Raw genomic sequence first — 21,797 nt, forward strand, 5'->3', positions numbered from 1 at the left:
TGGTCTACTAGATCAAAGGCGGAGCTCATGCGAATTGCATAATCAGGGCATTGAGGCCTTTGCTTAACAATAGATGCAAGTTATCTAAGATAGCCGCAATTACAGTTTCCGTGCTGAAAAGAGGTCTAAAGCCGGATTGAGTCTCGTGTAGGAATGAGAACTGGTCAAGATATTCCATCAATTGGGATTGTACCAATCCCTCCATGATTTTTACGATAAGTGGAATGGAAGCGATTGGTCTATAGTTGGTTACTAGAGCTGAGGATTCTTTACTATTTTTTTAGGATAGGGGTTATTATTATGTGACCGTTAATGGTGAGGAATTCCCATTTTTTAGGGTTATGGGCTAAATAGTGCAGTAGTGAAAGTTTAAATTCAAATGGAGCCGCTTTCATGATTTCCGGGGGACATGAGTTCAGGATGCAATATGATTTGGAGTATTTGTTATAGTTATTCCAATCTATGTCTTGAAAGGAATTCCAGATCATATATGTGGGTGTTTTCATTTCCTTAGAAACATAGAAACATAGAAAGATGACGGCAGAAAAGGGCCAAGGCCCATCAAGTCTGCCCACTCTATAGACCCTCCCCTTAAGATTAGCCAATGTTTTGCCCTGACCCACGGAGAGATCCCACATGGGCGTCCCATTTATTCTTAAAATCTGGCACGCTGCTGGCCTCGATTATCTGTACTGGAAGCTTGTTCCATTGATCAATCACTCGCTTCCGTGAAGAAATACTTCCTGGTGTCGCCGTGAAATTTGCCCGACCCTTGAGTTTGAGGCGGGTGCCCCCCTTGTGGTTGAGGGGCCTCTAAGAAGGAAAATGTTATCTTCCACTTCTATACGTCCGGTGTACGTATTTAAACGGTCTCAATCATGTCTCCCCTCTCCCTGCGTTCCTCAAGAGTGTAAGAGCTGCAAAATTGTTAGTCTTGCTTCGTACGAGAAGACCTTTAAGCCCTGAGACCATTCTGGTGGCCATCCTTTGGACCGACATCGACCCTCTGCATGTCTTTGCGGTAGATGTGGCTTCCAGAATTGCATGCAGTATTCCAGATGAGGTCTCACCAGGGTCCCTGTACAATGGCATTATGACAGCAGGCTTTCTGCTGATGTAAACTTCTACGGATGCAACCCAGCATCTGCCTTGCCCTTGAGGAAGCCTTCTCCACCTGATTGGCAGATTTCATTGTCTGCACTAATGAATTACTCCTAAATTTCGTTCCGCTGAAGTCCTGGTCAAGGTCTCCCCGTTCAATGTATAAGTTCTGCACGGGTTTCTGCTACCTAGGTGCATGACCTTACACTTCCCAGCATTGAAGCCCAGCTGCCAGGGTTGAGGACCAGCATTCCAATGTACGCAGGTCCTGCGCCATACTATCTTGTAAAATTGCTCTCGCTTACCATATTACATAGTTTGGCGTCGTCGGCGAATAATGTTACTTTACCTTGAAGCCCTTGAGTCAGATCTCCTATGAATATGTTGAAGAGGAGCGGACCCAAGACCGAGCCCTGCGCGGCACCCCGCTGGTCACCTCTGATGTCTCAGAGAAAGTACCATTAAACCATCACCCTCTGAAGTCTGCCACTCAGCCAATCATTGACCCATGCCGTTAGAGGTCTCCCCTAACTCCATCAATTTCATCCTTGTTTAACAGTCCTGCGGTGTGGGACGCTGTCAAAAGCTTTACTGAAGTCTAGGTACACTATGTCCAGTGAATCTCCTTCGTCCAGTCTTTTTGGTTACCCAGTCAAAGAAGCTGATGAGTGTTTGATTGGCAGGACCTACCCTTGGTGAATCCTTGTGCGTTAGTTATTTGGTGATCAATAGTTCATTTGTTGAGCAATTGTTTCTTAGGTTTTTAATTTTTGAGTTGAAGTGCAGGGCTAAATTGTTCGCAGAGGGTAATTTAATGTTGTGAGTAGGTAGAGTGTAGCGAGTAGTGTCAAATAAGTATCATAATCAGATTGAACAGCTCTTTTGTATTGACTCCTTGTGAATTATTGCAGGATGAATTGATTTTAGTGGAGTAGAATGCTTTGCGTTTGATTTTTATCAGCTGTTTGTAGGTTTTTATATTAGCTATCTAATTGTTAACGGTCTGATGATTCTCCTGTTTTTTTCCATATTCTTTCTAGTCGTCTAGCTAGCTGTTTCATTTTTAGGAGTTTGATATCAAACCATTTATTAATATTTATTTGCATTGCTTTTGCTAATATGTTTAGGTGTCAATTTTATCTAAAATGCAGGTACTGGTAGTGGTCCAGTGATCCCAGAAATCAATTTCTTCCTTTATCTCTGCTTGAAGTTTATATTGTGACCAGTAGTTTTCTGGGTTAATGTGGCCTCTTGTGAGATGTTCTTTTTTTAATATGCTGGTCCGTGTTTTATGTTTTCATTGGGACCGGAATTAACTTAAAGTAGTAAGTAACGGTCCGACCAGATGTCATGACACCAGGTGCCTTCAGGTAAGGAGATGAGTGGGGTCTGGGATTTCCTTTTGGACATGGCTACTACATCTAGATGATGGCCTTTTCATGTGTTATGAGTGGGTGCAGGGAGGTTGTAATTAAGTAGGGATAGGAAGTTTTTGAACTCTTTCGTGTCTGTGTTGTCCTCTTCATCTAGGTGTATGTTTATGTCTCCTGCGATAATATTGTAGGAGGGACTAATAGAGTTATGGTAGGACAAATTCACAGAAGTACTCTTTGGCTTTTGACCAGCTTTTTGGTGGGACATAGAATAGTATGCAAGAAAGGAATTCTTCTAAGTGGATGTTACTGATTTTACAGGCTAAGCTTTCTAGTTGGCTGGATTTTTGAAAGTCCAATAGTTTGAAACTCAAATCCTTCTTTGGAGAACAATTGATAATCTCCTTTATCAGTGCCAATGGCACCTAGAAAGCTATGACTCCACTTACAAAATTGCTCCCACTGCAGGATATGACAAACCTCAGCTTTCTCACCAATCTTTAGTGGTAGAATCTACACTTAAAAATATACCTCCTCTAAGGTGTATGCCTTTGATAAACCCAGAAAATCTCTTTACATCAGAGCTATCTAATTTTGTATCTAACCTAGACTTAATTGCTCCCAACCAAAAATATACTGCAGGACATACAATAGATATGGTTTTAGTCCCCAAGCACCTTAATCAGGATTTTCTTCTCCAAATATAGAGCCTGTCCCATGGTCGGATCATAGTCTAATTACTTTTATTATGAACATAAATTTATTGCCAAGGGGCACCAAGGAAAAAACTTACAATTTAATCGTGACTATAGTAAGGTTAGATGAATCTAAACTGAATTCAGCGATCGAACTATCTACTGAAGATTTCACAAAATTGTCGATGGACGAACAAATATGCCAGTGGGAAAATATTTGCAAAACAGTACCAAACAAACTCGCCCCAATAGTAACAAAAACAATTTCAACAAAAAAAACAAAAAAATCCTTGGCATACTAATGAATTATCTCTTATCAAAAAACAATTACTTTCTTTAGAAAGAAAATGTCGTCACAAAAAAGCATCTGCCAATCAAGCAAGAAACCAGGAGCCAAACACAATACTATAAAAAATAATATCAATGAGGCAAATAAAACATATTATGGATCACGTATTAGAATAGCAAATTATTCTGCAACCTTATTTTGCATTTTTAAATCTTTAACAACATTTAAATCGTGCTCTACACAAGGAGCAACTAGCACCCTAACAGCCTAAGATCTGGCAAATTTTTTCATAGAGAAAATTCAAGGGATAAGAAAAACATTTGTAAACAACTTAGACCCAGAATCAGACTATTTGGCTCCAGGCTCTCACATCTCAATATCAAAGTGTTCCCACTTTTCTTTATCATCAGAGCTGGATCTGAGAAGCCTGTTTGCTTTATTAAACCTAAAAGGGAATAAAGAATATTTACTTCCTCCACGCATTCTGAAAAAATTTTCAACACATTTGGTAAATATATACATCAACTAATCTCGACTTCCTTGGAGAAAGGGACTATTCCCAAAAAATGGAAAAATGCTACTATCCATCCAATACCGAAAGATGCAAAGGGGAATTTAGATGATCCCAGTAATTACCGCCCTATAGCAAAAATACCATTCATAGCAAAAATGACAGAAAAAATAGTGTTTAATCAAGTCTCTGAATTCTTCGAGAAAACTGGAGCACCATACCCACACCAAACAGGATTCTGTCAATACTGCTCAACTGAGCACTCTTTAATAGGTTTGACATCTTCCGTCCTATATTTTTGGGATCAACATAAATCTGTACTCTTTATGTCTTTAGATTTATCATCAGCTTTCGACACTATCGATCACCATCTCTCCTGAGCAGATTAGAATCCTTGGGAAATCTCGGAAGTTGTTCTCACAGTGGTTTCAATCATAATTCAATGAAAGATCTCTAAAGTAATATTCAATGACACCTCAACAAGTATAAATTCAACAAATTTTGGGATTCCGCAGGGATCAATTTTATCTCCATTACTGTTAAATGTATTTCTGGGCACCACTATTAACTCTAGTCAGTCAATTGGGTTATACCCTTTGCTTATGCAGATGACGTACAGCTTTAGTATCCTATAGATACTAGTTCAGATGTAGAAAGTCACAGAAATGAATGAGAAACTTTCAAAAATAGCTAGATGGTTACATGACAATAAGCTGTCGCTTAATACATCCAAAACAGAAACTATGCTTTTTCCATGTAGGGAGGGGCAGGAACTAGGAACCAACATAATTATGAACACAACTAACATTAAAACAGTCACTAAGGTGAAGATTATTGGGGTCATATTAGACCAAAAGCTTAGTTACTATGAGCAAATCAGTTCACTTGTAAGAACCTGCTTCTATAGGTTAAGACTGATCAGATGCATTATCTGCTTTCCTTGACGAATCATCATTAAACATATTAATACACTCATTAGTCATATCAAAAATTGATTATTGCAATGCCCTGTACAAAGGGTCCACCTTAAAAGAAATATGCAGAATGCAAATTCTTCAAAATACCGCAATAAAAATAATTATGAAAAAGAAAAAAATTTGATCATGTAACACCACTTTTAAAAGAAAAACATTGGTTACCGGTAAACTACAGAATCATTTACAAAATAGCATTACTCACATAAAATACTTATAAACAAAGCTCCTACATTCTTAGAAAGATATCTAATATTGTACGCCCCCATAAAATCTTTAAGATCTGAAGATAAATCTTTACTAGTAGTTCCTTCATTAAAATTTATATATTCTAGGAGAGATATGATCTTTTCTGTCACAGCCCCTCAAATTTGGAACTCACTCCCAATCAATATAAGAGAAGAAAAATTACTGAGCAAGTTTAAAAGTCTCCTAAAGAGTTGGCTATTTAAGGATGCTTTCTTTTTTTTTTTTTTTAAACATATATTTATTAGCAGTGAAAGATACACCACCCAACAGAGCGCAACATCAAACTACAGTGAGATGACAAGTGTCCATATCAGGCAAGGGAAACAATAACAGGTGCAGAACCTCCCAAACATATCCCCCTGTACAAAAACAAAGTGCAGCAAATACAAATGGCGTCCAGGTCATTGGAGACATAAGTGTTAAAGGACAACAGAAGGTAATGCCCATACTTTCGCCCCACTGCTTCTACTCACTTTTTCTGCTTGTTAAGGATGCTTTCTAATAAATTCATTCTAAGTTACAATAGATTAGGAAGACTATCTAGTAAAAATTAAGCAGGTATTTGTTCCCTAACCTTTTGTGTCACTAGACCTTCCTTTTTTTTTTTTAAATTATTTTTTTAGAATTGTATTTAAGCCAATTGTTGTCGGCCTCCTATTTTCTTAAATGTATTATTATAATTAGTATTAATTGTTATGTTTGTTTGTCTTTTATTTTAACCTAACTTTTAACTTATGTAAATCGCATTGGATTTGGAGTATGCAAATAAATTAAAGAATTTAAATAAACTTGAAACTCTGTTACACCTATGAAAGATAGTCACACTATGGATAGATTGGCAGACGCCTCTATCAAAATTTATGTGAATATTAGAATGAATAACTACACTTTCTTTTTTTTTCAAATAAAAGCTTTTATTGAAAAACACAAAAGTATACAGCAATGACACACAGCAACAGCAAAGCACAAAGGAAAGGATCAACATTGCTGTCAGCAACTGAAACAGTAGTTATAACCCCAACATTTCAAAAACCCAACCACAAATCCATCAAACCACAGCAAACCCCCCCCCCCCACCCCCCCAGGGATAAAGCACAATGTCCACACCACCCCTTTGGATAAAAGATCTCCTAACCCCACCAAGAAAACAGGCATGATAAGGTCTCTTCCAGTCCCAGATTCCCAATTAAACATCCAATCCAACCCCCCACTCCCCCCTCCCACTAATCCCTATAGAAGCCCAAAACCTACGCCATATATGAGCATATCCATGGTGTTTGCCATGTCTTAAAGCCGTCAACTGATAAAGAAGCTGCCAGTTAGTTAAGCGCTGTTCTACCATATGCCAAGTGGGGGGTCGTCCCTGATTCCACAAAGATGCAAGGGCCAGCCGGGCAGCAGTAAAAGCTAACTTGCAGAATAGAGAGTCTCCCCAATCGAGATCCAATTGGTGCCAAAACAACAGGGCATGTCTCCAGTCCACCGGAACCTGCAAAGTGAGAATCCGGGAAACTCGAGAGAACACCTCAGTCCAGAACCCACGCACCCGCCCACAATGCCACCACATATGCAAGTAGGTGCCAACCTCCCCACAACCGCCTCCAACAAAAGAGCACTCGCCCCCACCCGCGCCAACGAGCAAGAAACTGAGGAGTATAGTACCACCTGAATAAAACTTTATACCCATTTTCAACCACCAATGCTGCAATGCCGCCAAAGCAAGTTCTCTTCCAAATGTCCCCCCAAGTATCCAGAGAAATAGCAGATGCCCAATCCCCTTCCCAAGCTAACATGTAAGGCAAGGGCCGAACCCCCTGACCATTAAGGCACCGATAGATAGCAGATAGAAAACCCTTCCGGAGAGTCGGACCCAACAACAACTCAAAAGGTGTCTTACCTGCCCGTACGTCCCGTAGGGCCCCTGAGGCCCGCAAGTAGTGAACAGCCTGCAAGTAGGGAAACAAATCCCGAGCCCAAAAGATCATAACGGTCCTGAAGTTCAGCAAAAGACCTAATACTGCCGGAGAGCGGATCCCACAGTTGACCCACACACACCAATCCATAGAGACTCCCACCTAGCAAACACGACCCTCACCCCGACCAGGCTCAAAGGGCCACATTATGGCACAACGGCGTATACCAAGAATGGGTGCCTACCCAACAACAAATTACGCCGGGTCATATTCCAGACCCGCAAGGCTGTGTCTACCGATGACGATACTCGCTCAGGCCGTACCCTCCCAGGCACTCAGGGCCGATGCCACAGGAATAACTACACTTTCCACTTCAAATGCTATTTGAAGCAGTTGTTGAATCAATTGCCTATGTACCAAAAATATTTTCTTCTCATTTTGCTAAGTGGTTTCAACAAATGGTTTCCACCCTTCAAATTACAACATTTGGTTCAATCTGCCTATGATTCTTTTGAGCTATCCTCGAGCCATGAAAAGGCTGGCCTGGCTCAGAGTGGTGGACATGGATGTTAATCTTCAAGATCGGTTAGCTAACATATCATGCCTTGGTGATTATCTTTTTGGATATACAATTGAGAATGACAATCAAAAGCTCATTGCTCATGAAAATTCTTGGGACTCAGTTAAACCTAAATCAAAGGCTTCCACATCACCATCTATGTCTTACCAAAGATGTTATGCTCCTAAACCAGGGGTCTCAAAGTCCCTCTTTGAGGGCCGCAATCCAGTCGGGTTTCCCCAATGAATATGCATGAGATCTATGTGCATGCACTGCTTTCAATGCATATTCATTGGGGAAATCCTGAAAATCCGACTGGATTGCAGCCCTCAAGGAGGGACTTTGAGATCCCTGTCTTAAACCATCTTCTGCTTCAAGGCCTCAGCAGAAGCAAAAACAGCAGAGGTCTCAGAAACCTCAACAGTCTACTCCTGCTAAATATACTCAGTCCTTTTGACCGCTTACTCAAGAGCATAGTTTCAATCCAGTTGCCTCTGTCTCAACCCATCAGAGGTCATCTACAACTTTATTCTCATCGTTAATAGTTAATTACATCTGACCTCTGGGTTCTCAACATCATTTGGGAGGGGGGATACTCCCTTCATTTTCTTACCATACCTCCAGAACATCCTCCAAGAGAATCTGTTTCCAATCTCCTTCAGCCTGCGTTCTTCAGGAGATTGAGAATTTACTCCTCCTCAATGCCATCAACAAGGTTCCTCCGGAACAAGAGAACATGGGGTTTACTCTCGTTATTTTCTCGTCACCAAGAAAACATGGGGTCTTTGACCTATATTGGATCTCAGAGCTCTCAAAAATTTCTGGTCAAAGAGAAATTCAGAATGTTATCTCTAATGTTGAAGATTTCCTGGAATTTGCAGTTGTGATAAGGTGTCATAAATGAGATAAAAACTGAATTTGTGAATAAATTAAACAAAGTGCCTATACTTTAAAATTTGGGAACTCAGATGAGAAAACATCTGAGACAGTATAAAATCTAAATTGCTGATTCTACATTTTAGTTATGCTAAGGAAGGTCAGTGGTGACTTGTGACTTTTAACACATAGATAAATTTATACATTATTTAAATGCAGTCATGGAATTTACAGATAAAGTTTTCAGAAGAAACAGGAAAAACTGTCTTTGTATTTAGACTCACACACAATCAAGTGAATGCCTCTGTTTCTTATAGATTAGCAAACACAAGGCTAATTAAGAGTTCATACAGATGCCAGGATGTAGATGTCAAGACGTAGGCTTTTACTGACATGATGTATATCTTGACAGGTTACAAATGTCAGTTGTTATATGGAGAAAAGGAGTAACACTGTCATCTGTTGGACTTGATGAACAAGTGATGGTCTATCGTTTCCATTGAAATTTTATCTTTGGTTCAGGCTATAAAGGTTAACTGGGACAATTATATAGAGAAAATATGTTTTTGTAAATGAACTAGGCTCTACAGGATATACGTGTTTTGGAAGCTTACACGTCAGACTATTGTATGTTAATGTCAGAAAAAGGATAAAATGTATAGCTTTGGCAAGATTTGAAGGAATTTGAACAGGAGAATGTAATGTGGGTTTCTTATTCCTTCCAATTGAACACATAACTACTTTATAATTTGATATTTACTTTGCATTTATTATAATAAATCTCGAGATTTTGTTCTTGAAGTCTTTAGTGTTTTGTGTTCAATTTTTACATATCAGAATGGGAAGCTCTTCTCTTACTGCCTAAGAGCGGAATATTCATCCAGTGAAACTTCTCCTGAATCTGTATCCAGGTAAATAGCTTCTACTGAATCACAATGATTGGCTATGCTCTCTGGACCTAAAAAAGGCCTACACTCATATCCCAATTCATTTGGCTTCCAGGAAGTACCTCAGGTTTCAAGTAGTGCAACACCACTACCAATGCAAGGTTCTACCTTTCGGCATGGCATCCTCTCCCAGATTCTTTACCAAGTGCCTGGTAGTAGTGGCAGCGGCATTCAGCTCTCAGGGCCTTCAAGACTTTCCCTATCTGGACAACTGGCTCATCAAGGATCTGTCTTATCAAAATGTATTTTCAGCGACACACCGGCCAGTATTTTTTCTTCAAAGTTTTTGATTCGAGATCAAATTCCCCAAATCTTAACTTCAACCTTCTCAGAAACTCCAATTCATAGACACAACTCAACTCAGGGCATTTCTCCATTAACAATGTCAAGACGCCCTTGCTCAACTCTGTTATCAATTTGTCCAGCTCCAGTCTCTGTCGGCAAGACGCATGATGGTTCTCCACATGGTTTTCACGGTCCACGTGACTGCATTTGCGAGACCAAATAAGAATCCCTCAATGGACTCTGGTTTCTCAGTGGTCACAGGCTCTGGATCCTCTCTCCCAACATAGGCAGTGACCTCATCTCTTAGACAGTCACTACAGTGGTGGATGCAATCTTCCAATCTTTCCAGAGGTTTGCTTTTTCAAATACCTCCCCATCAGAAAGTTTTCACTACAGATTCATCAACGTATGCTTGGGGGACTCATCTGGATGGCCTATGTTCTCAAGGTCTATGGACCTCCAGAGACCAATGCCATCATATAAATCTATTGGAACTCAGAGCAATTTTCAATGCTCTCAAAGCTTTTCATCATCTCATACAAGATCAAGTTATCCTTGTCCAGACAGACAATCAAGTAGCAATGTACTATGTAAATAAGCAAGAAGGAACAGGGTCTCTCCTCTGTCAGGAAGCTCAAAAAATCTGGAATTGGGCAATTCCTCACAACATCTTTCTCAAAGTCTAGTCTAGTCTAATCTTTGGTTTATATACCAGATCATCTCATGGTAGAGCTTGACCCAGTTCACAAATAATTAAAATCAGGTAACATATAAATTGTGAACATGAGAAGAAGGTATTAAAACACTATTAGTTTGTTGATTAAGAAGAATTATCTGGCAGACAAGCTCAGTCACATTCTTCAACCACACAAATGCACCTTGAATTAAACAACTCTCCATTTCATTTTCTCTCAATGGAGGACGCTGCATCTTCCCACAATCACAAGCTACCTTACTTTTCTCATTGCCTAGAAGCGGATACTTTTCTCTGGATTGGACAAACAAGTTCCTTTATACCAGTGTCTCACACTAGTGTCCCCGGCTTGAGACATCCAGAAGCACACCGACGTTAGTGCATGCACAAAGGCTCTTCAAATGGGCCTTGCACTGTGAGAAGGACCTGTGCTGAAGAGAAGGGCCGGCAGATTGCAGAGGTGCCAGCGTCGGGAGATTGCTTACAAGAGGTGCCTCTCTTCGCGAAAGCCATGTCCTGTAGACAGTCAGCTGGTGCCGGCATCTCTCCTCTTCCCCAGTGTACCATGGCACACTGCTTTATACGTTTCCTCCTTTTCCTCTTGTTCTCAGGACACTTGTCAAGCTCAAGCAGAAGTCTGCCACCATGATTTTGATAGCTCCTTGGTGGCCCAGACAACCGTGGTTTTCCCTTCTACTTCAAATCAGTATCAAGGAACTAATCTCTCTACACCTGACAGCTTGATACCTCTAGAGTTGTTGATCTTCACCTCTCTCAGCCAGTCTTAGAAGCCTCCAGAAAACTGTCCAATCAACAATGTTATCACCAAAAGTAGACAAGGTTCTCTTTGTCGTGTCTCCTTAATCATGAACAACCCAAATCCATCTTGGTTTCTCGAATCTTGGATTATCTTCCTCATTTGCTGATTCTGGACTCAAATCTACATCTATTAGAGTTCATCTCAGCACAATCACAGCCTTTCATCAGTCAGTGGATGGTAAACCTGTCACTGCCCATCCTCTCATTTCCAGGACTTTTCAATGTCAAACCACCTCTTGTGGTATGGGATCTTAATGTGGTTCTAACGAAGCTGATGAAGCCTTCATTTGAACCAATGTCTAACGCTCATCTTAAGTACCTTACTTGGAAAGTTGTCTTCCTCATTTCTCTCATTTCTGCCAGAAGAATGAGTGAACTTCAAGTGTTGGTGGCAGACTCATCCAAAGTTCTTACCAAAGATTGTTACTGAATTTCATCTCAATCGATTGTGCTTCCAGTATTTTTTTTTTTTTCAAAGCCTCATTCTCATTCTGGAGAGATGGCTCTTCATACTTTGGACTACGAACAGCATTAGCTTACTATTTGCAAAGGACTAAATCACATAGATCGTCTCCCCAGCTTTTATCTCCTTTGATCCTAACAAGTTGTGGCATCCTGTTTCCAAGAGAATGATATCCAACTGGCTGGCTGCAAGTATCTTGTTTTGTTACTCTCAGGCTGGGCTGCAACTGGAGAATTGAGTCACAGCCCATAAAGTTAGAGAGCAATGACAGCTTCAGTACCTTTTCTCCGTTCCACTCATATAGAAGAAATCCGCAAGGCTGCCACTTGATCTTCAATTCATACATTCACCTCACATTACTGTCTGGAATTTTTTTTCAGATGAGGTGGGCACTTTGGCCAAACAATATTACAGAATTAATTTTCCCATTCTGGTTAGTGTAGAGGTCATCCACATGTGAAAATATGCTGCCTGCTTGTCTTGGGATAAAGCACAGTTACTTACCATAACAGGTGTTATCCAGGCAGATATTCTCACAACCCACCCACCTCCCCTGGTTGGCTTCTTAGCTGGCTATCAACTGAGGAGCCACACACCTATATTGGGCGGGAAGGCACTCGCACATATGTGGTGCAGTCAGTCGCAAACTTTCTAAAGTTCTTACAGTGATGATGCACTTGGGACCTTCCGTGCCGGGGCTCTGTGGATGACATTATCTACATGTGAGAATTCAGCCTGCTGTCCCTGGATAACACCTGTTACGATAAGTAACTGTGCTTTACGTACTTACCCCAGTAAGCTCTTTTTCAGTAGATAGGTGAGTCATTCTAGACTCCCGCCCTGTCTTTACTGCACCTTCTTATAGTTTTCAGTCTGTTTATGCTTCTCCAAGCTGATTCTTGGATACTTGTCAGCCCCTGTGGACTGGGATGAATTTATATTTATACTCAATTTACTGGGGAGTACTTTCTGAGCTTCTTTGAAGCCTGTGTTGGCATTTATCTTGCCTGTTGAGTTAATTCTTGAGCATTACAGTTAGTTTGAGCCTGTTGCTACAGGTGCCTCTATATTGGGTAGCTCTATGTGCTTGGGTACTAATTAAGGGTGGAGCTAGAGAGCCCAGTGAAGTACAGTAGAGGAAGTTTGAAAAATCAGGAGTAGATTTATTCTGCAGCATGCGGCTAAAGAGAAATAACCCTACTGTTTAGAATGTCTTTATCTACTGGAAAAAAACTTACTAGGGTAAATACCCGTCAAATCCTTATTTGGTCAAATTCAAGATGGTCTGTTTTAACCATGGGGTGGGATCCCCTGACAGAGGGTTATATGTAGTACGGTCTGCTAACTTTAAACTAAGGGCTCCTTTTACGAAGGTGCGTTAGGGCCTTAACGCGCGGAATAGCGCGTGCTAAAATGCCACATGCGCTAGCCGCTACCGCCTCCTCGGCTAGTGTGCTATAATAATTTTCTTAGCACACATGCACACTTTAAACCTGGTTGCTTCGTGCGTCCGTAGCTCTGTGGCCAACAGAGAAATTGTGTTGTAAGAGAAGAAGTTAGTTAAGCGTGTGATGCGTTTGTCGCACACGTTCAATTTGCTGCGAGTGGCGGTATACTTTATTCAGCAGCAGTTATTCTGTGCCGGTTGCCATTTGCCGCTTGATAAAAAAAAGGTAGATGGGAGAAGGGGCACAATAATTGACATTCCCCCTAACATCCCCAATATTCCCCCGACATTCTGGACATAGACACAGAAGGACAGAGGGCCAAACAGACGGGACATTGACAGACTGACAGAGAAGGTGGCAGTGAAAGACACATACTGAAGGATAGCCAGGGAACGGGAGGGAGGGAAAGAGACAGAAAGACAGACAGACATACAGACAGCGGCCAACGAGAGAGAGAGAGAAAGAGACAGAAAGTTACAGGCAGCGGCCAAGGAGAGAGAGAGACAGAAAGACAGACAGCAGCCAACGAGAGAGACTGAAAGAGAAAGAAAGACACACAGACAGCGGCCAAGGAGAGAGAGAGACAGAAAGACAGACAGCGGCCAACGAGAGAGAGAGAAAGAAACAGAAAGAAGAGACAGAAAGAAAGACAGACAGGCACAACTATTCTAGTACCCGTTAATGTAACGGGCTTAAAGACTAGTCATGTTATAAGTTTTTTAATGCTAGATGTTCCTCTTTAGACATATTAAAAACTTCCATTTTATGTACTATTTTAGAGACATCTTGTGTCACCAGCTGTTTGAAAGTAGACAATAATGGATGTAATTGTCCCCGAGATGTCTAATTGGATTTGTTTCTTAATTATGAACTGATCTATTGACAGTAACCTGACAAACCTTTGAAGATCAATTTTAAATTGAAACTGATTAAACCTATTTGTAGGAACAAAAGATAGCCCTCTAGAAAGTACTGTCAGTTCCTCTTTAGATACATAGTAACATAGGGCTCCTTTTACTAAGCTGCAATAGCGTTTTTAGCGTGCACTAAATCCATGCTACGTGGCTAAAACTAATGCCAGCTCAATGCTGGCGTTAGCATGTAGCTTGTGTAGCAATTCTGCGCGCGCTAAAACCACTATCACAGCTTAGTAAAAGGAGCCCATAGTAAATGACAGCCGATAAAGAGCTGAGTTGTCCATCAGGTCTGCCCAACCATACATGCTCCATAAATTAATTTAGTTTAAATATTCTTTTTTCTAAATAATAAGTCTGTTGAGTTCTAGAGAAACAATCAAGTTTTTAAATCCCAAAATTAAATAAATGATCAAGTTTGTGCTCAAATTTCTAAATTAAATAATCGAGCAGTTATAAATCCTAATAATTTAAATATTAAAGTCAGTGCTCAAATCAAAGAAAAAAAATATTTAATGTAGCAAAATATATTTCCAGTCAGTTAAGAATAAAATCAAAAGGCACTTAGCAATTTCCAGAGCAGATCCTTGCAGAATGCCACCTGAAGGCAACTATTTGAAATGTTTAGTCATAAAATCCTCCCTGAGTGTCTAGTTTTGCAATATAATATAATAATATGTTGTTTAATGTCCAAAACTGGTTCTTGAAAACAAGAGAAATGTAAATCCAAAAATACTTAGTTGAATCTAGGTGTTGCATATTATGCCAACTAATCTTTATAATAGAGAGTTTTTCACTCTTTATACATATGTCTGTTTTTAAGACTTTGAAAATTTGGGCGGATAGTTCCTGATGAAGCATGTAAATGAAATGGGGAAACTTTGTAAGTGATAGTATATGAAACTGGGCAAGAAAAATTCTGAACCCAGTTTCTATGAGCACTTGAAGTCTTTTCCTCCTTTTAAGAATTAAGTTATTGTTCAAACCAGCAAGTGAATATAATGTAGATCTATGATAATATTATGGTCATCTTGACACAATTATCTACAATAACTGTGATCTTATCGTTTAACTGCACAGTATAAGTGAAAGAAGCAAAAGTTGGCAAACAAATTCAATTTCTATGTTAAGCTGTGAACTTGTGAACTGTTTGTAACTGATATTCTCTGTGTTTCATTAGTACTACAAGTATATTGAAATTGCTATAAAACAGTGCCGAAGCTCTGGAATAGACTGTAAGATTCATGGCCTTAGCATTTTGGGACGTATCCAAGCAGAGGATGAAAATTTAACTGCAGTTCCTTTCCTGGCATCTGATAATGAGGAGGAGGAGGATGATAAAGCCAACAGTGGGAGGTAAAGATTACTGCAAGTGTGCACCATTCCAATCATTTTCTGATCATATGAAACCTGAGAAAGTAAGGGCTCCTTTTACAAAGCTGCGCTAGGGCCTTAACGCGCAGAATAGCACACGCTAAATTGGCACGCATGCTAGCTGCTACTGCCTCCTTTTGAGCAGGCGGTAAATTTTTGGCTAGCATACACTATAGCGCGTGCTAGTCCGGTGCGTGCGCCAAAATGTTTAGCGCACCTTCGTAAAAGGAGCCCTAAATCATGTCTTGCTACCTTCAGATAGGGAATCACCTAAAAAAGCATACTGGAAGTGCAGTTTAATGGCTCATTGGAAGGCACTATCTTTTCTCAGTGAATCAGTACTAACAATTTCACCAGATCTATGGTACATTAAAATATGGCTAAGGACCAGTATATGTTCTGCAGTCTGGTTTAAATCTGTTGTTTATCCATGTTAATTTATTGTTCAGTTCCTTGGATGAAAGTAATATATAAATGTCTGATTAATAACAACAGATGGCAAATACTATCTGTAAAATCTTTGTAAACCTAAGAACATAAGAACTGCCATCTCCGGATCAGACCTTCGGTCCATCAAGTCCGGCGATCTGCACACGCGGAGGCCCAGCCAGGTGTACACCTGGCGTAATTTTAGTCACCCATATCCCTCTATGCCTCTCATAAGGAGATGTGCATTAGAGAATGACACGGTGGCGGTTTACCCGCGGCTACTGCGTTTAGCCGCAAGTAACCCGCCAAAAACGGGGAATGGAAATTAGCAGCCTCTGCGGGGACGGGGACAAGGCCATCACCGCCCCATGGAGCGGTGAATGCTCTTGTCACCGCAGTGAGGCATAAAGGATCGTGCGGTTCCCACAGCCCCCACCTGCCCACCCGCATGCCGGCTCGATCGTTTAACCAGCTTCCTCTCTCCACCTCACCTTAGTTTGCCGGCTTTCTTTTTCGGAACGCTTTCAAAAGAACCGCGCACGCGCAGCTGTTCAGTATTCAATCTTCTGCTCTGACCCAACCGGAAACAGGAAGTTGCAGCAGAGCAGAAGATTGAACTTTGAGCAGCCGCGCGTGCCGGTCACCGAAAAAGAAAACCGGCAAACTAAGGAGAGCTGGAGAGCAGTAGCGTACCAAGGGGGGGGGCGGATGGGGCGAAAAAGGTAATGGCGCCAGGCCTTGGAGCACCGAGGCAGACCGTTTCTCCCCCCTCCCAGCCGAACCCCCGCTGACCCTCCTATCTCTCCCCCCCCAAGTGAACCTTTCCGACCCTCCCAGTGAAAGCAGCAAACCTCCCTCCAGTAGCGTCGGCTTTTTCCTCCCTCTGTCATCACTGATATGGCAGAGGGAGGAGAAAGCCGCAAAGGAGGTTTGCTGCTCTCGCTGGGAGGGTCGGAAAGGTTCACGGAGGGGGGAGATAGCAGAGTCAGCGGGGGTTCGGCTGGGAGGGGGGAGAAGCGGTCTGCCTCGTGCTCCATCACCTTCTTTGGGCAGCAGCAGCGTATACAATTCGCTGCTGTTGCCGGCTTCAGGCCTTGTTCTCTGCCGGGTCCTGCCTACTTCCTGTTTTTATGAAGATAGGACCCGACAGAGAGGAAGGCCTGAAGCGGGCAACAGCAGTGAATTGTGAATGCTGCTGCTGCCCGATGAAGTTCAGGACATCGGGGAAGGAGCAGGGAGAAATCGGCTGCTGGCTTGGGGGTGAGGGTAGGGAAAGAATTGTGGAAGTGGAGAAATTGGCACGATGGCTTTGTGGGGGCTAGGGGGAGAGAGAAAGAAATGAAAAAATAAAGAGGGGGGCCAGGGGGAGATAGAAAGAAAGGCAGAAATAAAGAGGGGTCAGGGGGTGAGAGAAAGGAAGGCAGAAATAAAGAGGGAGAGAAAGAAAGGCAGAAAGAAAGAGGAGGGCCAGGGGGAGAGAGAAATAAAGAGGGAGGCCAGGGGAAGAGGGAAATAAAGGCAGAAATAAAGAGGGGGCCAGAGGGAGAGAGAAAGAAAGGCAGAAATAAAGAGGAGGTCAAGGGGGAGAGAAAGAAAGGCAGAAATAAAGAGGGGGCCAGGAGGAGAGAGAAAGAAAGGCAGAAATAAAGAGGGGGGCCAGGGGGAGAGAGAAAGAAAGAAGGGGGGGCAGGAGAAGAAAAAAGGACCAGAAGAAGGACCAGAGACTCATGAAATCACCAGACAAAAAGGTAGGAAAATGATTTTATTTTCAACTTAGTGATCAAAATGTGTCCGTTTTGAGAATTTATATCTGCTGTCTATATTTTGCACTATGGCCCCCTTTTACTAAAACGCAATAGCATTTTTTAGCGCAGGGAGCCTATGAGCGTCGAGAGCAGCGTGGGGCATTCAGAATAGCTCCCTGCGCTAAAAACCGCTATCACAGTTTAGTAAAAAGGGAGGGGGAATATTTGTCTATTTTTGTATAGTTGTTACTGAGGTGACATTGCATAAAGTCATCTGCCTTGACTTCTTTGAAAACCCGCGGAATATAAATGATAATTAACATTTTCTCTGCGTACAGCGTGCTTTGTGTTTTTAAAATTTTATTGTTGGTAGATCATTTTGACTTGGCCACAAAGGTAAGGGGGAGGGAGGGAGGGGAGCTGTTGAAAGACATCTAGTAATCCTTGCAGGCTTGACTGTGCAGGGAATTATTTTTGCAAAATCATGTTTTGTTATGTGACTGGCATTATCTAGACTTTAATTTCTATGAATGAATAGAATGAAAATGATATAAAATTACTTGCTTGCGGGGACCGCGTGTTCCGGCTCACACAAGGAAGGAGGGGGTGAAAGGGAAAAAGTTTCTCTTCCTTGGAAATAGATTCTGAAGTGACCTCATCAAAGAAGACCAGCACCAAATGTACAAGAAATCCCTTAAACAATGTCAAAAGAGCCCAAAATAGAAAACTGCTATTGCCTTGAGACTCCATTATTGAAGGAATCAACTTGAAATCACAGAAGAGACAGGAAAAGGTTAAATGCCTCATGGAATCCTCAGGTACAAAACACAAACCAAATTGTGAATGAAATCAGAGCAGACAATAAGAATTATAAAATTGATGTCATTATCCATCTGGAAAAAAAGGCGTACTAGAAATAATGCCTCAGCAATGCAATTTTCAGAAGTTCTATTTGCTCATGGTAAGGGAGAAGAGAGACTGCTAGTGATGGTGGGGAGACTGATAGAAGATATGAAAGAAGGGTGGTAGAAAGGAACAGATGGTAAAGGAGGGAGGGAAGGGTGGTGGTGGAAAGGAATAGAACAGACATTGAAAGAGGGTAGAGAGGAACAGACCCTGAAAGGAAATGTGGAAGGCAGAGTGGGGAGAAGACGCTGGAAGGGAAGAAGACAGATGCCAGACTATGGGGGAGCGGAGGGAAGAAGATGGGTGCTAGACGGGGATGGTGACAGGGCGGTGAATGGGATTTCAGGGGCGGTGACGGGGCGGTGAAAGGGATGGCGGTGACGGTGATGGGGCAGTGAAGGGAACGGCAGTGACGGGGCGGTGCAGAGGATGGTGGGCCGGGGACGGTGCAGTGACGGGGACAGATTTTTTCCCCGTGTCATTCTCTAATGTGCATCTAGTTTGCTTTTAAATCCTAGAATGGTGGATTCCGCAATAACCTCCTCTGGGAGAGCATTCCAGGTGTCCACCACTTGTTGCGTGAAGTAGAACTTCCTGATATTTGTCCTGGACTTGTCCCCCCCTTAGCTTGAGTCCATGTCCTCTTCTCCGTGTCACATTGGACATTGTAAATAATTTTTTTTCCTGCTCTATTTTGTCGATTCCTTTCAGTATTTTGAAAGTCTCGATCATATCACCTCGCAGTCTCCTTTTCTCAAGGGAGAACAATCCCAGTCTCTTAAGTCGTTCCTCGTATTCCAAGTTATCCATACCTTTTATTAGCTTTGTTGCTCGTCTCTGCACCCTCTCCAGCATTTTTATATCCTTCTTTAGGTTGGGAGACCAATATTGGACGCAGTATTCCAAGTGTGGTCTGGCCATTGCTCTATAAAGTGGCATTATAACTTTCTCTGATCTACTCGTGTTTCCTTTCTTTATCATGCCTAACATTCTATTTGCTTTCTTTGCCGCTGCCGCGCATTGTGCCAACAGTTTCAGGGTCCTATCTATCAGTAAACTCAGGTCCTTTTCTTGTTCGCTCTTAACCAGAGGTGCATCTGACATTCTATACTCGTGTTCCTTGTTCTTTCTGCCTAAATGCATTACTTTTCCACATTAAACTTCATCTGCCATTTCTCCGCCCATTTCTCTAACTGACACAAGTCACTCTGGAGTTCTTCACTATCCTTCTGCGTTCTGATTGCCTGGCATAGCTTTGTGTTGTCTGCTAACTTGATGATCTCACTGGATGTTCCTTCTTCTAGGTCATTGATGAAAATATTAAATAAGATGGGCCCAAGTACAGAGCCCTGGGGCCTCCCCTTCCTGCAGGATTCCTCTGTGGGTTTCTTCCTTTGAGTCAACATCTTCCTGTTCTCCATTCCTTGTGTGTGTATCTTTATTATTCCTCTAATGTTCGTGTTCTTCCACCCTCCTCCGGTAGGCCTCCTCAGTGAACTCCTCAAGCTCCCTGACTTCCTCTTCAATGTGTCTCTCTCTCATGAAGTCTTCAGATGTCCTGATATGGTCTTCTGCGATGTAAAATCCTTCCAGTTCCTGTATCCTGTCCTTCAGTTGCTTAACTTCTTCCTTCAAGCTTTTCAGCTCCTGACACCGCCCATATATATACAACTGCCTCCCCAAGGGGAGGTAGTCGTACATATGGCAGACTGTGCAGAACACTGGAAAGCTCATCTTCTGGATTCCCTCTGCTTACATTGCTGTCCACCTTATGGAGTACTTTCTGTTTTTTTCACTGGTACCTTTTTGTCTGTGCTTGCTGCTTGCTACTTCCCTATTAGTAATTTGACTAGTGTTGACTAATGTTGTAGTGTTCTGTGTCGGTTGGTGTTGGTGTCCGCTGTATCCTCCTTCTGCTCTCCTTTAGTGGTGTGTGGTTGTGTATTCTCTGTACCCTCTGTGTGTACCTGGTTGTGTGTTGTACCTGCTTTGTCCTCTATGCCTGCTATGGTCTCCTGTGCCTGTTGTGGTCCCCTTCTTGCACTCCTTTAAAGCTGCATTATTTGTTGGTGTCCTTACCTTGCTGTCCTTCCTCAGTGTCCTCAGGTGTAATGTCTCGGCCCTTGAGGCTCTTTGCAAAGGTGCTTTCGCTAAGGCAAGCGCCTTTGACGCTCACCTTCGACTTGCGCCGAATGGCTGAACACTGTTGGCCCCTCCCCTTTTCAGGGGGAGCTTCGATTCATGATGTCGGGGGTGGGCGGAGCTACCTCTCACTGCTGCCCCTGTTTCTCTTGCTCTCCTAGTTTATCTCCTCCGGGTTTCTCCGGTCCCCCTCCGCTTGCCTCCTCCTCCTCTCAGCTGCCTGGATAGTGTCAGACCAGGTGAAGTTGAAATGTTCGAGTTCATGTTTGATTTCTGGATGCTTGAGAGGCAATATTTCAGATTTTGATTGATTAAGTTTATATTCAGAGACAGTGGCATAGTTATGTATAGTGTCTAGTATATACGGAAGTGAAGTAGGAGTGGTGTAGAGAAGAATATCATCTGCATAGGCGGAATATTTCATAGTGAGGTAGTCAACAGTAATTCCTTGAATATCAGTGTTATTTCTGATACTTATAAGCAGAGGTTCCAGTGCAAGATTGAATAATAATGGTGACAGCGGGCATCCTTGTCGAGTGCCTCGACTGGGATGAAAAGACACTGATAGTTGATTGTTGATAAGGATTCTGGTGGATGGATCAGTGTATAAAACTTTGATCATATTAATAGCAGACTCAGAGAAACCAAAATGATGCAGAACCTGAGAGAGGAAAGACCATTCTACATGGTCGAATGCCTTTTCGACGTCTAACCCGATGGTGATATGTGGTGTGTCCAAAGATTCCACTCTATGTATGATGTTAAAGAAAAGTCTTGTGTTGTCGTGAGACAGACGGCCATGCATGAAACCTGTCTGCTCGATGGAGATCAGCTTAGGTAATAGCTTTTGCAATCTCGCAGCAAAGAATATTTGCATAAAGTTTGGCATCTACATTTATCATGGATAACGGCCTATAGCTTTGGACTTGTTGTTTATCTTTGACAGGTTTTGGTAATACCTCGATCACTGCCTCAGAAAAGGTGCCACATACCGCTTGTGTTTCAATCAAGTGTCAGTAAAGGTCCAACAATTTAGGAAGTAAGATAGATTAGAATGTTAAATAGAACTCCACTGGGAAACTGTCAGGACC

At 42.0% G+C, this 21,797-nt stretch overlaps 1 protein-coding gene across 1 annotated transcript in view; it reads left to right on the top strand.

Annotated features, from left to right (window-relative positions):
- Positions 1-21,797, top strand: part of HERC2 (HECT and RLD domain containing E3 ubiquitin protein ligase 2) — a 3,346,202-nt gene that overhangs the window by 1,888,232 nt on the left and 1,436,173 nt on the right. Inside the window, 1 exon segment of the mRNA XM_033948978.1 lies at positions 15,291-15,466. Coding sequence (XP_033804869.1) covers positions 15,291-15,466 — 176 coding nt within the window.

The sequence above is a fragment of the Geotrypetes seraphini genome, chromosome 6 (assembly GCF_902459505.1).
Source record: "Geotrypetes seraphini chromosome 6, aGeoSer1.1, whole genome shotgun sequence".
Taxonomy (NCBI): domain Eukaryota; kingdom Metazoa; phylum Chordata; class Amphibia; order Gymnophiona; family Dermophiidae; genus Geotrypetes; species Geotrypetes seraphini.